Source organism: Bombyx mandarina, chromosome A1, assembly GCF_030267445.1.
Source record: "Bombyx mandarina strain Sakado chromosome A1, ASM3026744v2".
NCBI lineage: Eukaryota > Metazoa > Arthropoda > Insecta > Lepidoptera > Bombycidae > Bombyx > Bombyx mandarina.
In genome coordinates this window covers 18,825,218-18,843,724 of record NC_143234.1, presented here as the reverse complement: position 1 = coordinate 18,843,724, position 18,507 = coordinate 18,825,218, and the positions used below count along the sequence as shown (strand labels likewise).

General features: G+C 35.7%; 1 protein-coding gene across 1 annotated transcript in view; it reads right to left on the bottom strand.

Annotated features, from left to right (window-relative positions):
* The window catches only part of Gycalpha99B (guanylate cyclase 1 soluble subunit alpha 2), a 112,283-nt gene that overhangs the window by 35,090 nt on the left and 58,686 nt on the right, over nucleotides 1-18,507 (bottom strand). The window contains exons 3-7 of the mRNA XM_089739822.1: nucleotides 13,443-13,516; nucleotides 12,324-12,406; nucleotides 8,453-8,613; nucleotides 8,040-8,251; nucleotides 7,767-7,951 (exon numbers count right to left, since the gene is read on the bottom strand). Coding sequence (XP_089595948.1) covers nucleotides 7,767-7,951; nucleotides 8,040-8,251; nucleotides 8,453-8,613; nucleotides 12,324-12,406; nucleotides 13,443-13,516 — 715 coding nt within the window. The remainder of the gene's footprint in view (nucleotides 1-7,766; nucleotides 7,952-8,039; nucleotides 8,252-8,452; nucleotides 8,614-12,323; nucleotides 12,407-13,442; nucleotides 13,517-18,507) is intronic.

Sequence of the window (18,507 nt, the reverse complement as noted above, 5' to 3'; positions counted from 1 at the left end):
TAACCGTACTCGTCGAACTCGACAAAGAGGTCGACGTGCAACCTAACCCATGCATCAGCCCGCTGAGTTTCTCGCCGGATCTTCTCAGCGGGTCGCGATTCCGATCCGGTAGTAGATTCATTCGCGAAACAATTGCTCTTGAGTTGTTAGGTCTCCTTCGGAGGCGCTCGGGCAGTTGTTAGCAAATCCCACCCCTCTTGGCTGAGCCTTAGCTCGCCCACCTATCCTGGTGAAACTGGAAAGGCCTTCGGGCCACCAGTAAACTTTCAATCATAAAAAAAAAAAAAAAAAAAAAAAAAAAAAAAAAAAAAAAAAAAAAAAAAAAAAAAAAAAAAAAAAAAAAACGGTTCGAAAAGTTCACCTGCGGTTATATTCAGACTCGCCAAGTTACGTCGGTCGTATTGTAATGAGCGATTTAGTGGGCAACTTCATTCTGTTAATTTTGTGTCACGGTGCGCGCGCATCGTAAAATTTCACTCTCATAAATTTTTCATAACGCGCTTAAAGAAGTATAACTTCAAAAATATTTTCAGAAACTCGATGATGGCTTGTCTTGGTTATTTATTTCGGAACCAATATACTGAAAAAAATTGGCTGTTGCTGTCAATAATTATTCCACCGAACAATAATTTTAATAGTTCATTATGTATTTTTAAATAGTATAATTACATCCGAAGTAAAGCGACTGTGTCAACGTTATTATTCATCTTGATAAGTATCTGCATTTGTAATGGAAGTTTGATTAAGCTTCGTCTGATCCATTAACGGTGCTTTTAGGCACCACAAGCACCGGTCACCGTCCTCGTCGAACCCGTCGCTTGCGACGAAGGGTTCGACGAGTGAACTAACCCATAGACACAGCCCACTGAGTTTCTCGCCGGATCTTCTCAGTGGGTCGCGTTTCCGATCCGGTGGTAGATTCTGCGAAGCACTGCTCTTGCTAGGGTCAGTGTTAGCAACTCTCCGGTTGAGCCCCGCGAGCTCACCTACTAACGTTAGGGCGAAGCTGAAATAGCCTCTCAAGGCTATCAGCATAGGTAGGAAAAAAAAAAAAAAAAAAAAAAAAAAAAGCTTCGTTCGTTGACCCCCGTCTAAAAATTCCCGTTTCTGCTCAATCATCACTTGGCTCGTTAATTATAATGCTATTATCTAGGTCAGAAGGAAACACTAATGAACATTTCTAAAACAGTATGAAACGAGCAAAAAAGCCAAGTTAGTTTTGTTAGCTACCGATATTTTTCGGATCTTCAATACATCATCACGGAAAACTTTTAAATAAATTTTGTTGTGGCAAAACACTAATCAGTAACAGTCTTCCAGATACTGTATTTAACGATAGTTTAATTACATATTTAATTCATCTAACATGTACTAAAAAATAAAGGTTGTAATTATAATTGATTTTTCATACTCGACGTTGTTGAGATTTTTTAGATTAACGATATTTACTGTGTTCTTAAATTTAGAAAATATACGATAGTGAATTCAAAATACTTTTATAAATTACCAAATAACATGAATGTCACACAATATTAATCCTGTCAAAGTGAGAGCGAAAAGTATACAAGCTAAATCTTTCTATAACCTATTAAAAGTCCTAGGCTTGTCAAGAACTTCCGTAAATTGTATACTTGAATGAACATTTAAAACCAGAATTGTAGGCGCCTATCAAGTTTGGATAGGCAGGGAGAAGAACACGGGGAACACGGGGACTCAAACCAGGGTCGCAATTTTGTGCGATGAAGGTATTACCAAGGTATTTATCGCTGTCAGTCAAGGGTCTATCTTTAAAATTTCATGGTTTCCTGGACATTATTCTAAGAGGTTCTTTGAAAAGTTCCATCGTGATTAACGAAGGAGCTGATAGCTCATCAGATGCAATCATAACCAGCAGACGTCACTTGAGTATCAATTGCGTTGTTAAGTATCACAAAAACTGTTGTGCTCTTCAAATTGTATTCCATGGTTGGTAAGATAAAAAAGGATATAAATGCCCTCCAATGCGGGTTGTAACATGCTACCCCACGAAAATTAGTAACATAGTTAAAATATCAAAAGTCAGCTCGGAAAATAGATCAAGTATAAACAGGGAGACGATAGAAGTAGCCTTTTTGTTTTCTTCTCCTCTTACATGCCATACGAAACCTAGTGTTTTCATTTGAACTATCACAGTTTTTTTGGACTATGTGATGTTGACCTAAAATGCACCACCCCATTCCTTTCGTGGGTAAAGAGCGAATAAGATTAACTAGAGACGCAGCAGCATTTATACAATACAATCCTTGTTTTAAAGTGGGTGGTGGCAATCCTGTTGTGATCTCTAGGATTCCCGGCAACTATAAAACCGCGAATGAACTCAGATCTCATTCACCCATGTACGTAGTAAATAAACAAAATAAATTCGTGATAAAAAGAAAAAATGTGAACAGCATTCCAGATTTCTATCTCTACATCTTTTAGTTTTCAAGTAACTTTTGAATAAATCGCTCAACGATTTGTTCTGAGTAATGTCTTCACATTAATGTCCCATTCTATACCGAAACCAGCTGATTCAACTGACGTGACTGTGATGTATGTAAATGTTCGCAAAAAGTTGGAACACCCACATTTATTTTATCGTATTTTAGCTAATGGCGAGATATTTGCAACCTCGTAAAAAATGCTTGTAATTTATTTTGTGTTATTGAAGGACTTAATGTCGAATCGTGCGTACATTTAATAATATTTAATGCGTGAGTTAGTTTTTAGTGTGCATGATGAACATGTTTTTAATTTCGCCATAAAACGTAATGTAGGTATTGTTTTTTTTTTAGATAAGAATACAGTGCATTTCCTCTCCAGAATATCAATCCAAATAATATATAATTACTTATGTTTCTCCATTTTAGTCATACGAAAATTTAACAATCAACATTAATATGGTGATGAAGCCAAAAGTGGCTCTAAAGACCAATAAGTAGGGAATAACAAAGGAGTGTATAGCCCGTCTTTGATATAGTGGATATCAGATGCCATAGCCATCAGAGCGTAAACGCCAACTTCCTTAAGAGACCAAGTCGAAGTTTGTATGACAGTGTGAACGAAAGCAGATAGTATGCGATTTTCAGAACGCACCACCAGCTTTGAAGATAGACTTAAGGGCATAATTCGATAGATAGGTAGATAAATCCTTACTGATCTATATTACTATCTATTAAGCTGTAGTACCTCATAACAGCTACTACTACGGAGAGATAGTGTGGGATTATTAACCTTAGCACCAAATAAATTTAACATTTGCACAGAAATCATATTATAGGAACAAGGCACACGCTGATAATTTTTTTTTTTTTTTTTTTTATTGCTTAGCTGTGTGGACGAGCTCACAGCCCACCTGATGTTAAGTGGTTACTGGAGCCCATAGACATCTACAACGTAAATGCGCCACACACCTTGAGATATAGTTCTAAGGTCTCAGTATAGTCACAACGGCTGCCCCACCCTTCAAACCGAAACGCATTACTGCTTCACGGCAGAAAATAGGCGGGGCGGTGGTACCTACCCGTGCGGACTCACAAGAGGTCCTACCACCAGTAATTACGCAAATTATAATTTTGCGGGTTTCATTTTTATTACACGATGTTATTCCTTCACCGTGGAAGTCAATCGTGAACATTTGTTGAGTACGTATTTCATTAGAAAAATTGGTACCCGCCCGCGGGATTCGAACACCGGTGCATCGCTTCAACACGAATGCACCGGACGTCTTATCCGTTAGGCCACGACGACTTCAAAGCAAGTCAACTTACATACAAGTATTCACCCAGAAGCAATTTATAATTTTATACATATATTGCTTGTGCCATAATCAGATTGGAAAATTTTAATAACCCATGATCAGGTCATAAGGTTCAACAAAAGCTTCATTGCAATTTATCTATGATGAAATTCAAATCGAATCTCTGTGAACAGCGCAGAGTTGCCGCTATCGTTAAAATAAACGGTTACATCATCGTCTAAGAAAATGGCATAGACGTAAAAACCCTTCGATAATCACCTGCCAACATTACCGGCGAATTTAACGGCCCTATTTCAACATCATTAAGAAACGTCTGAGGTGGGAAGGAAAAGAATGGTCCCAGATGGGTTGAGGTGGTCAAAGTGGAATTAGGGGGTTGGGTTGATTGTTATGTTTCGTTCAATTTTTTTTATAGAGATAGACTTTGTAAGAATTTCACAAGATGTAGGTAGTCTCAGATATTTGAAATTTTCTCGGTCTGATACCGGGCATATTTCGCATTCTTTTAAATTGCGTAATGTTTTAATATTTTTTTTAATAATTTACATATAGAAGTAAATCCGGCAAACGCATTGTGGTTAGGCCAGGCCAGCCACCAGGTGGAACCAGGACCTGGTAAAAATCGCGGTAACCCGCTTGATCTAGACTGCGTAGGACCGATTATTGAGGCGGACTTTGGGGGTGACCTATGTCCAGCACGAGACTTTTGTTGGCGTCTAAAAAAAATTAAGAAACCTAGTATTTTGTTGTTTTTGTGTTTCAGCGATATTTTCAAATTTGTCATACATTTGGGTTTGAAAGGCCACATGTCTCGAGGTAGGTAGCGAATTGGCGTTTATCAGATTTTGATGAAAAACATAAATCAAATGATACTGTTGCTTGGGTTATTTGTAGAAAAAAATATCATAGTGGAGCCTGAGAACATGGCCCAGTCCTTTCTTCAAATATCAAATTACTTTAAAGGGACACTTATGCGATAGTTTTGTAGCATCTTTAGACATCCGTCAAACATATTCTGTTTTGGGACTCCTACACAACCCAAGCCATAGACTTGTTCCAGAGCAAGGGTTGTCAGATAACAAAGTCTTAAGGGCTCTCTTATTTATTGGTAGTAGATAGCCGGATAAGCTACACGAAACTATTTAGAGACACACCACCCGCCTTGAGACATGAGTTCGAATACAAAAACGGACGTCCTACTTTTCAAAGCCAGACCAAGCGAATGCTTTAAATAAACTTTGCATTGCCTAAATAATGCAAGCGTATATTTAATTAATTAGGAATAAAGAGAGAGAGAAATAGAGAGAGAGAGAGAGAGAGAGAGAGAGTATTCTTTATTGTACACCAAAAAACAAATAAACAGTGCGATACATTAAACACAAAAAGTACAATTGGCGGTCTTATCGCTAAGAGTGATCTCTTCCAGCCAACCATCAGGTGGACAAGAATCATTTATAAACTCCAATTAGGTTTACTTAATGAAGAGTAAATTATCTGTGAGACAGTAAATAATAAGGGCTTAACGTAAAGTGAATCGTAAATTCAAGGAGCCTATTTAATGTGATGTAATGGAGGTGAGGCGAAAATAATGCTTAACGAAGGGATTTCATTTAATGGTACATTATCAAGGAAAAAAGCTTTCAGTACGGAATAATACTAAACCAAAATGCTTAATCGAGTCATTGGCGCATAGTGAGAATAATACACTGAATTCCTGAAATTACCCACGATTTTGGTTTTCAATCTTGTTTTCACTGCGCCTCTCCAAAATAAGTCAGACAAAATTGACACAAAATCTTTTGAGATATCGAATGCAGCAGTTTCAAAAGCATTAATTAAGTTGACATTTCACTAGTAAAAGTCTGCTCTGACTATCGTTAATGTCTCGCATGCCTTCCTTCATTTTTCACTGGTGGTAGGACCTCTTGAGTCCGCGCGGGTAGGTACCACCACCCTGCCTATTTCTGCCGTGAAGCAGTAATGCGTTTCGGTTTGAAGGGTAGGGCAGCCGTTGTAACTATACTTGAACTCATATCTCAGGGTGGGTGGTGCATTTACGTTGTAGATGTCTATGAGCTCCAGTAAACACTTAACACCAGGTGGGCTGTGAGCTCCTCCACCCATCTAAGCAATAAAAAAAAATCTCCTTTTTCATGTCACATTAACTTTGGCCATTACCATTGGCGGACACTTAGCCTAGTCAACCTGGATGTCTCAATTTAATCGGAGAAGCGATGCCTCAATAAATACGAGTAGATACATAACATCCATATATTCAATTTGATATTTAAAGTTATTATTCCTAATATAATAAATAATGAATGCTGATTTAATTATTAATCTTTTATGATTTTTATGCTATAAGAGCATTTATATATAAAGTCACTTCTGCCTTAAACTAATTCATAAACTTCAAAAATTCAATGTCAGCTTGGATCTTTAAGGATTTCTGATTTATTCATTATATTATCTATATATGATGGTAAGGTCTAAAGTATTATAATGTATTATGTATATTTCAGTTAAAATTACAACAATAAAATAAAATATATAAAAACCGACACTACTAGACTGCTTTGCTTATAAACTCCTTGTAGGATTCAATAGTATTGAATTAACCCTGTAAACTTAATACGAGTTGGAATAGTTTAAACAAATTTTTTATCCCTAATCAGTTTTTTACTCATTTTTCTTCATTTAAATAGGTAAATTTAAATCTGCGTTCATTCAACAGTCTTTTAGGCTTACGCTGGTAAATAAGCTGAAGTTTTAACGCTAAGTGGTTGCCAATTAACTGAATGTTAAAGCTACACGTGTCCAGCATCGAACCTACAGACTCGCGAATAAGAGGCACATATATGATGCCGCTGTGTCTTGTGGTGATGGAAACTTATTATTATCGACATAGAACAAGCAGATATTGAATAAATTATAAACGAGAATTCTAATTTTGTAGGTACTCTTGAATCTTGAATGTAGATAGTAAGTCTCGTCTTACATAATACAAAGCCTTTCTAGGTCAGCCAGAAATAGTTCCAGCTTGGAATTAGAATTCTATTCACAAGTTCAGATTTCGAATCCTATGCAGCGGTTTGCGATTGCATTCGACATTTATTCATAGTTCTACATTTCTATTCATTTTTTAGCATAATATAGGTAATTAGTGTTTAGAGAAAAAATATGACAGTGTGTGATATATCACAGTAAAATTTTGAACAAAAAATTCAAACCGCCTACGTTATCAGCAGACTTTTTTTATTTTTTTTTATTGCTTAGATAGGTACACGACCTCACAGCCCACCTGGTGTTAAGTGGTTACTGGAGCCCACAGACATCTACAACGTAAATGCGCCACCCACCTTGAGATATCAATTCTAAGGTATCAGTATAGTTACAACTGCCCCACCCTTCAAACCGAAACGCATTACTGCTTCACGGCAGAAATAGGCAGGGTGGTGGTACCTACCTGTGCAAACTCACAGGAGGTCCTGCCACCAGTAATTACGCAAATTATAATTTTGCGGGTTTGATTTTTATAACAGGATGATATAATTCCTTCACCGTGGAAGTCAATCGTGAATATTTGTTGAGTACGTATTTCATTAGAAAAATTGGTACCCGCCTGGGATTCGAACACCGGTGCATCGCTCAACACGAATGCACCGGACGTCTTATCCTTTAGGCCACGACGACGTCAAATCAGCCGATTTTTTTTGAAACAATTGTGTGGTTTATTTCCAAAAAGCGTTTTCATTTTAACAGTAAAGCTGTTGAAATGTTAAATAAATATATAAAATGTACAATTTCAAATACTGCTGGCAGAATAAACTGTTATTTCATTGGACAGTGAAAAACATAATTAAATAATTCGAGTCACATTAAACAAAAAAGGTACTTTGGAACAACGAAGATGCCAAGACTAAACCACATTCCGATAAAATCTATTTGGCTTTCCAAAAAAAATTATACCGAAAACAAAGATACGTACCGAGCTGGACGAGTTCCAAACGCTTATCTGTAACAAAATGCCAAGGGAAGGCCTTGCAGAAACTGGCGACGCCTATCTTCAGATCTGTCACTTTGGTTGACGTGGCAATTGGAGCAGGTTCATTCGTTGTATCGCAGTTTTCCTCTTTGGTTTTAAGGTTTAGCGGGGCAGCGTTTATTTCGTATCTGCAATTAATATTAACAATATAATACCACGACAAGCTTGGTAACTTACCATGAAAGCCTTGATTTCACCATCGTGAAAGTTCAGTACCTAAATCTTCTTGGGTCGTTGGTGTAGCTCATCAGTCTTATATCTGTCTGTGTATCGTACAGCCTTCGGGCTATCGCTCTAAGACTTCCCACCAGTAGGTAAGCGACCGGCTCGCTTTCTGTTGTGAGATGAAGTTGTATCTTCCCCTCTTGTGATGTTGTGCATACGAAATTAGCTTCGTACTCAATAGTTTCGTCTTTGAGTGAATCGTCCTAAAAGAAAATGAAAATATCACTATTACTATTTCTTCCTCATTGGTACTCTTCCGTTTAACTTTTACAATTAATTACACAGACCTACTATAAAACAAATTCTATAAATCAATACTAAAATTTGAAATAAAATTCAAGTAATTCAACCCGCTCTTGCTGCAAATGTAAACAACTAATTTGAATTACAAATTTTAAGCTAACCTGGTCGTGCAATACGTCATGTACACTGTCTAATGTGGTCAGGAATTCAGTCAAATTGGTGCCTAAACATTTGAAAGCCCTCTCCAATCGGCAATTGTGCGAGAACGCTGTTAATATTAAATATTCTCCTAATTTCGCCATAAAATCTTTAGTGCTAACACCTGTAACAAAATTTCCATTATGATACGACACCTCGCCAAAAGACGAATTTAACTTAATTAATTTTAACAAAAGATATTATCCAGAGATTGTAATTAACGAAGTTATTCAATAAGGCTTTTGGAAATCTTCGCGTTAATTTTGCTTTGTTTAATTTTCTGTTTGATTTACAGGGTGACTGATTTGACAGGGAAACTGGTGAGTAGATTTATAGGCCTGAATTTAATGGATCAGAACATATTTTAAGATTAAACGTTCTATTAATAGTGAAATCTCGTTAGTGTCAATAGTCCTTAAGTTTTAAGAAACTAAGCTAATACTATGTTTAGTGCATAATTGGAACGAAGTTCCTTATCGCGCGTTGTGAAAGGGGGCTAGACGGAAAAAATTCTTACGAAAAGTTGTCACGACACTTTTTGCTACAAATTCTTACGAAAAATTGTCACGACACTTTTTGCTATAGTAAGCTATTGTAAGCTGTGCGGCGTCGCATGTTTCTCTGTCTGTCTGTCTGTCTCTCTCTCTCTTTCTTTCTTCATACCTCGAATAGAACTTTAAATTAATATTTTTATAATTGGGAACTTCGTTTCTATCCGGTGTCCCACGACACCACACATCTTTTTTTATTAATACTAAGTATCTTAATTACGTAACAAGGATTTCAGTAGTTTTTTGTTACTATTATAGATAGAGTAGAGTAGAGGGTAGAGTTCACGGTCCAGTCGGTGTAAAATTATTGTGAATTTCAAAGCTCCCTTCAAGACCTAGTCTTAAAATTCGACCGAGCCTCAGTTACATTGGAATGTCATCATAGTACTGACCTTCAAAAACGAAATATATTTTGAAGCTATTTTGAAATTGTTCTCGAACTGACCTTCTCTATTTTTAGTAAACTCAATTTTTAGTAAAAAAAATACAAATAAGACAATCTAATGTTCGTGGTAATTTTTTGTCCATTTTGCAAAACACGTTATTGGAAAAAATATCACTAAGATTCAAATTATCCATTAAAATGTTCCAACCATAAGTATTCATAAGAAATAAAAAGGATCGCATCTAAAAGTTAAATACACCTTGAGAAGGGTTCAAAGAAGTCAAGCGTTCATGATATAAATGAACTTTTTTGTTGCTCTTTCGGAAATCTTCTTAGGCTGTGTCAGAGAAATTGCTATTGTGAGATTTATTAATGACATCAATCTATTCAGTTGGAAATCTGAGGCCATCGAAAAAATTCATATTACATTTGAATAGATTTTTTTATATCATTTAGATTGAGACCTATAAAAAGAAGATCAATAACGCTGAAACCTTTGGAATTCAACTTAAGGGATTTTTCCCAGTATTTTAACTTTCCTCAATATACGCCTCTGTCATTAAAACACAATAATAAAGTACATAGAGTAATTAAGTAAAATAGCAGTAAATTAATGCCAAATAATATGCAGCAGAGGACACACACTTTATTTAGAATACAATGGCATTCAAAGATCAATGGAAATGTACTCTCCGATGATTAATTATACAATTAAATTTAAAATACAAGCATGAGGTCTACAGTTTTTACTGTGTTTGGATACCTCCGGAAGTATAGTAATAACAATGGCAAAGGTTTACTTGATGAAGGTCGCTGCATGATAACTGACAACTACTACTCGAGCGATCCTTTGACAGAATTTATGCTTTCTCGCAATACAGACCTCTGTGGCACAAGCATATTGCGTTGTTTGTTTTTCTAAACTTTTAGTTCACCAATTAAAATTTGTATCTTTTTTTCTAAGTTTTTTTATGTCGTGTTGCTATACTAAGAATTTAAAAAAAATATGACATGTTTTCGACTTTTTCCATTTATTAGATCCTTGGCCACAAGTTCACAAAGAAAACACTAACTAATTTGACAAGTCCGTGGATCTAGGCCCCGTAGAGAAACACATCGGCTCGTGTACCTCTTAAGGAACACGAACTCGGCGGCACCGCTCACCGTGTACCACATACGTAACACCGGACTGTTAACGTGTTAATTGGCTCAATGATCGTCTGAATCGACGTTCTTGGTGAAAAATGGTGCTGCTGAGCATTAAGATTAATTTGAAGAAGCAGAAGAAGAAACTATTAAAACTATTTTAGCGGTAGGCAGCGGCTTGGCTCTGCCCCTGGCATTGCTGAAGTCCATGGGAGACGGTAACCGCTCACCATCAGGTGGGCCGTATGCTCGTCTGCCTACAAGAGCAATAAAAAATAAAATAAAAACTATTTTTACGGTTTAATCTCCGGTTTCATTATTCATTTATTTTATAATATCCAACATTTCAATTTTCTTCATCGTAAAGATTTTCAAAGACGGAAGATTTTTTTGATATTTTATTGTTGCACTAATGATATATTAATTTTTATTTTCGGTGCAATTTCACGCCACGTCTAAACGTAAATCCTTCCTAACATCCGTTTTGTTCCCAACAAGGTCTACATCAACCCGCGTCATATACAATTTGTAAGTATTTCAAAGCCGTCTAGAAACCCTAATCTGGCCGACCCATTTACGTCTGTGAGATAAATTTTCCTTAAGATTACACCGCTCTTGTTTTGCTATACATCTTAATAAGTTCTGTAGTTTGGTGTTTCTTTAATTAATATTTTACGACGATCTCTCCCTACTCTATCACTCCCTAATCCCATTCAGGATCTTGGAACTCTTTAAAGTAACCAAGTTTCAGTTTCCTTTTGTGTCTCAAATCTAGTCATCAAATTAAATTATTAATATTAACATCTATTTTGGCTTATTTATTAGTTCTGTGGTTTATCTATTAGATTTATTTAACGCTGGAATAGCCTGGATGATACAAAAGTATGTGAATAATGAATCAATTATTTATTTGTTACAGATCAAATAATAAGATCTGTTTTAACATCTTGAACAACTGCTCATTGATAAAATCGAGGATTCCGAATAATGAGCACTAACAAATATTTCAAATAAAATCTAATTAGGACATGCAAGGTTATTTTTATTATAAATATTCTAAAATTGGTAGGTAAATATAATCATCTTATTTGAGCCTTGTGGGTAGACTGAAATTATAGGCATTGTGACATGTAGGCCGCTATCACATTTGAGACATGAAAGATCCTTTACTAGATAACGGTAAATCAGTAGACATATCTTGAATAAGTGATAGTCGTATATTCTAATATAAAGCCTTTATAATAAAAAGATATATATATTCGTAAAAACTATATTCATAACTAGCGACCCGCCCTCGCTTCGCTTCGAAAACATATTTTATTATTGATAGCTGAGTCCCGCGATGTTACCCGCGGTTATTGTCGTACCGCGGGTGAAGCCGCGGGGCGAAGCTAGTCTAAAAAAGTAGCCTAAATTACTCCTTATATCATGAGCTACCTATCAGTGAAAGTCCCGTCAAAATCGGTTCAGCCGTTCCAGAGATTAGCCGGAACAAACAGACAGACAAAATTTGTAAAAAATGTTATATTGGTGTATGTACCGTATATATATTCATATGTGCATGTAGTAAAAAGAGGCTATTTCAATATTACAAACAGACACTCCAATTTTATTTATATGTATAGATTTCATAAGATACGTATGTATATTACAACAACCAGAATTCCCAGCAAACTCATTCACTCGGTTTAAATTAAATAATCACTAAAACCGCGCGTAAACTCAACATGCGATGAATTTTGTAACACTTACTGTCTGTCGCTCGCACCGCGTCGTAAATTTCTTGGAGATACGCATAATTTCTACAGGTCTTCACTTCATCGGGTAATCTGCGTCTGTGAACAAATCAATTTTGGTTTCACTCGTGAATTCCCACCACAATGAACCACTGTAAACATCCTTATATATTAACTCGTCTGGTCATAAATACTATTACAAAAATAAAAATATTTGTTTCAAACTTTTTAATAAATTTGAATTTTTAACAAAACTTATGGCTGGACTTGACAAATTTGGAAATACAGCCTTCTCTTTTAAGCCCATGTGGCCATATAGCCCATATATGCAGACGAGCATACATCCTAACTTATGGTGTGTGGTTACTATCGCCCATAGACGTTATCAATGCCAGGCACGGACAAGTCGCTAACTACCGCTAAGAATTTTCCGAAAGCCTAGTTTGGAGAAGGATCTGGCGTCATGTTTACTTTTCATCTCACGGTTGAGCTCGGTTACACACGATATAGTTGAAGACGGGAAACTAGTAACCTATTTCTTTTACATAATATGTCTGAGAAGAAAAAAAAAGTTGCACCTGGCTGTGAGATTTTTGAAGTCGTCGTGGCCTAAAAGATAAGACGTCCGGTGCATTCGTATCTAGCGATGCAACGGTCTTCACATTCCGCAGGCGTGTATCAATTTAACAAATGTTCACGATTAGCTTCCATAGTGAAGGAATAACATCGTGTAATAAAAATCGAACTCGCAAAATTATAACTTGCGTAATTGCTGGTGGTAGGACCTCTTGCGAGTCCGCACGGGAATGGTACCACCACCCTGCCTATTTCAGCCGTGAAGCAGTAATGCGTTTCGTTTTGAAAGGTGAGGCAGCTGTTGTAACTATACTGCCACTTTAGGACTCATATCTCAAGGTGAGTGGCGACATTTACGTTGTAGATATCTGTGGGCTCCGGTAGCCACTTATCACCAGGTGGGCTATGAGATCGGCTATCTATTTAGGCCATGAAAAAAGAGATTTGAAAATTGACATAGTCGCATAGTTCGATACGAATAGAATACATTCAGATTTATTTTAGGTCACGACCTCTTCAAATATGTCGAATTTGCTAGTAGTATCATTATTGTACTTACAAACAATTGTATTTGTCGTAATGTTCCGCTTGGTTCTTCGTAAGAGATGTTACCGCAGCGTGTAAGCACTCATTCTGTCGACAAAGAAATACACATAGTACAATCTCTCTGTTAAAATCATTTAAAAAATATGTGATTTCTCTTTCCGTGAGTATGTTATTGAACTTCTAAACGGATGGACCGATTTTGATGATTTTGTTTGTATGTGTTCCAGTTAATTGGAGAATGGTTTAGATTCACAAATGGGTATTGTAATAGCTTCTTTTTTTTCAATTTCTTCAATACGGTCCAGATTGTTAAAACTTACTTAGAAGAAGTTTGCAGTTTTTAGTTATAAGACTCTGCTAGTACTGTGTAGCTTAAATTTCATAAAAATGAAAGTCTAGAAAGTGAAAGTCCCTTAATGTTCTAATAGTCGTTACTTTTGTTACGATAAAATATACAAATATCATAATCAATTCCCAACTCACGTTTTCACTGTTTCATCTGCTTAATTTCAACTATCAAACTTAGGACGGAGATTTGTGTGTTTAACAAAATACTATATTTTTGGTTTATAAAAGTATTAATAAAATCTAGATTATCAGGAAATAACTTTAATGGGTATTATTAATATTCATAGTATAAGACAGTGTAACGATAAACCCACAAGTGGTAACACATAAGATATTCCATAAGTGAATAATAAATGTGATAAAATGAAGTAGCCATCTTAAATGCTACCTGATACACCGGAATCTATCATCAGTGTTTTTAGGAACATTATATCTCCAAAATTTTTATTTGTGGGTTTTTTAATTGTCTTCTAAGGTAGACGATTCATGGACAGCATAAGCATTTGCCATTTGGCATTTGGCCCATTTGATAGTGAAACATCACCGGAAGTCATCAATCATAAATTAAGTAAGACCGATCATGCACGGTCCTTTGAACCCAGACCCAAAAATAAATTTTATATACTGTAGGGACCATAGACTTCCATATGAGGCCGTCAGCGCAAAAGTGGCCTAGCCCACAATGTTTCATAATCATGCTTATAATTATGAATATTGCAATTTATTTAAAATATAATAAATTTTGAAGCAAAACCAGCCTATCCATAGTTTCACCCATAGGTAACAGATGGCTTTGTAAACATTATTTTTGCGTGTATTTTTTTTTATAATCTATAGATTTATAAATGAATTGCTGTTCGTTAGTCTCGCTAAAATTCGAGAACGGCTGGACTGATTTGGCTAATTTTGGTCTTGAATTATTTGTAAAAGTCCAGAGAAGGTTTAAAAGGTAGATAAATATGAAAATACTCGAAATTACATAAAAATAACAATTAATTTTGTTTTTTCTTTGATGTGTCCCCCGTCGGACGGATTCCTTTTATTTGTTTTAAGTTAATTTAGACAAAGGCTTACGTTTAGGCACTACGAAGTATGCCGGGTCAATTAGTAATTATTAATTATTAGTATATCTCTGCCGTGAACTACTAAAGCAAACGATACAAGGAATTTGAAATTGAAAAGATTTAAAATTGTTTCTACCAATCTAGGGACCGAAAGTATCAAGAGCGTATCTTGCCTTTTCGCACTAAATGGTCTAACCTGAAAAAAACAGGTCTGGAAAACGTTATTTAAAAATATATATACTTTACGTAAATACGAATTAATCCTTAAGCCGAACGTGTGACGTAAGCAGCCTAGTCGCAGAGGCTGAAGCCATTCCAATGCAAGCGGGGTTACAGCTATATTACTAACCTCAAGGAAATAATTTTAATATCCATACTAGTGATCGAAAAATTCAGTGGTTGAATTAAAATACACTAGAGGTCCCGCAGTAGTCGAAATTCGACTATAATTAATTGGAATTGTAAGTTTGTACACTATTATGATCGTATTTTATACTTCTATAATCACAAATTTCGCCAAGGCTACACTATAAAAAAAAAATTATAAAGACAAACAATATTTAATCTATTCTCAATTTGACCACAGACGTCAAGAACAAAAGTTTGATAATAAATAATACGCATGCGTGGGTGCGTCAAAAAAACTTGGTATGTAGTGTGTGTAATGTTTTCTTTATTGATTTAATATATCTTTTATGCATTATTTAAAAAAAATATTACCATTGTGCACTTCTTCTCTATATTCTCTATAAGTGTGGAAAATTTCATACTCCTCCGTCCGCGCAATTTTCGTAAAAAGGGATACAAAGTTTTTGCTTCACGTATTAATATATAGATAACTTATACTTTTCACGCTGTCACTTGCGTTACTCACGTGCACACGTGAACACCATGTAATTCACACAAACACACAGCACATACTCATCTACACATATAATTCATACAGAAATATATGCTTCTGTAAATATACATATCACTTCAATGTATTTTGGTAAACTCATTGCATTTGTTTATTATACCACAATTAACTCAAATTAGTGGCAAATATAATTTTCATTTGTTGTTTTTATTTCTTCGATAAAAAAAAATTTTCAGCATTGTTCTTCTGCGGTACTAGTATCACCTGATGCGGGTCAATTGTAGGAATTATCAATACTTCTGTACATTTTCAATCTATTTTTTTTATTGCTTAGATGGGTGGACGAGCTCACAGCCCGCCTGGTGTTAAGTGGTTACTGGAGCCCATAGACATCTACAACGTAAATGCGCCACCCACCTTGAGATATAAGTTCTAAGGTCTCACTATAGTTACAACGGCTGCCGCACCCTTCAAACCGAAACACATTACTGCTATTTAGGCGGGGTGGTGGTACCTACCCGTGCGGACTCACAAGAGGTCCTACCACCAGTAAAGAATATATTAATAGTAGTATTAATATTAATTATATTTATTATTAGATTATGATTATATTAATAATTAGTATTAATAGTATCTTAAACATTTCAAGTTTTAGAGCTAAAATCAAGTAGATCGAGAGACGGCGAACTCGGGATAAATTTGACACACCTACCGACGTGTAACCATTTATTAGGAAAACAAAATCTGAAGTGGTATATTTATATTACAGGAAGCGTGTCCAGGGCGGGCGCGCGATTTGCAACCTTTTAACGGCGTATTTACTTTGTAAATGGCTTGCGTTCGAGCCGGAAGAGCGTCTCTTTGTGTTAGCTAAAATAGAAAAAATTTCAAGGAGAGAAGTGTAGAAAATAACATCAGAACTGAGGTTTTGTGAAATCGAATAAAATGTTAAATTTGTTTAGTATTTCATTACAAATACAATAAAAAACAATTTCAATCGAATAACGCTACTGAGAGACATGTCTCTTTTAATCTATACTAATATATAAATCTACAGTGGTTTTTACGGATGTTTCGTTATAACTACCGAACTATGCATCTAATTGACTTGAAACTTGATATCCATGTAGAAAATACATTTACTTAATGCATAGGCTAATATTTATATGAGTGTTGGACTCCCTACACCAGTTGCGGGGGCGTTAATGATGAGAATCTTTGTGGGGGTGAGAAATAATAATGTTCATTTTAAATGCCCAGCGAAGCGAATGAGTACAGCTAGTAAATAATACTGTTCAAAGTCAGTCTACAAATGTCGGAGAAATCCGTGACAACATCAACGCATTTCATCATTATTGATCTTTATACGATTTCTATTAACACAAAGTGAACTTCCACAAAGTGTTGAAATCTTGATGAAAACTTTAACGAAAATCATAAACTAAAAAGGGTTTAACTTAAACTAGTTAATTAATGTCAAGACCAATAAAGCCTATCCCAATAAAACGAGAGAAAATTATTTCCAAAATTGAGTATCAATCAATGTCTTGGTTATCGAAGAATACTAACTTTGTTACACTGTTCGTGAGGCATAATTTTGAGACGCAAATTTATAAATCTAAATTATCAAAATGGACGTCCCTGTAATTAAAATGAAAGACAGCAAACAAGAACAGAGTGTGCTTGATGTGTGGTCTAAAGTATAAGTCGGAGCGTTTCTAAAAAATCGATTATTAATTTATTAAGGTAAGTGGACATTATATCGGTGGAGGTGTACTCTGCGTCATCTTTCGTACGTAGTGGAACGATACCTCGGTCAGTACCAAGGCCCAGGCGCCCGTGCTTGAGGCTTAGTCGGATCGGCGACATATCCTACTCTCCTTCCGCCTTTCCACAGGTTGAGCACTCGCGATGACATCTAGTCGCAGATGCTAGGACAGGGCGACAAAAAAACATACACCCATGAATTCATACCAAAATAATCAAACCAGATAATTTTACTTTATACTTAACAGTGCGGACGCAGCTTAAATCATTTTCTAACTGAAATGTCTATGTTATGTGCACAAAATGTAACGAATCAAACAAAAATAAAAATAAAAGAACACAATCAACTAAAAATATTTTTGCATGAAGTTTTTAAAAAGTTTATTAGAAAAGGTACAAATATAACAAATCTTTAAAAATAATACAATGCGACGACATACGAAATATGGAAGATAAACAAATATATGGATGATTTATACACAAGATTATATTTTTTTTACTAGTGGTAGGACCTCTTGTGAGTCCGCGCGGGTACCACCACCCTGCCTATTTCTGCCGTGAAGCAGTAATGCGTTTCGGTTTGAAGGGTAGGGCAGCTGCTGTAGCTATACTTGAGACTTTAGAACTTATATCCCAAGGTGGGTGGCGCATTTACGTCGTAGATGTCTATGGGCCCAGTAATCACTTAACACCCGGTGAGCTGTGAGGTCGTCCAACTATGAAAGCAATAGAAAAAAAAATAAAAAAAATATATTTGCATTACTCGCTCGCAATGAAACTCCGACCCAGTAATATTACACCTTAAGTGATCGCCCCTAGAGGCGGACGGATAGTGTTAGATGAATAGTGCAAAGTCTACGTTCAGTATACGGTATCTAATGGATGTATTCTTTAGCTTAAGTTTATTTTGATTGCTTTAGGTCACTATTCATAGTGTTTTACTAATGGCACTAGGGATGTTCAAAGTTTTAGACTAGAAATTTCACAGAAGATACTGTAACTTTTTCTATGGATATTTTATTCTGGTTAAGTGCTTAATA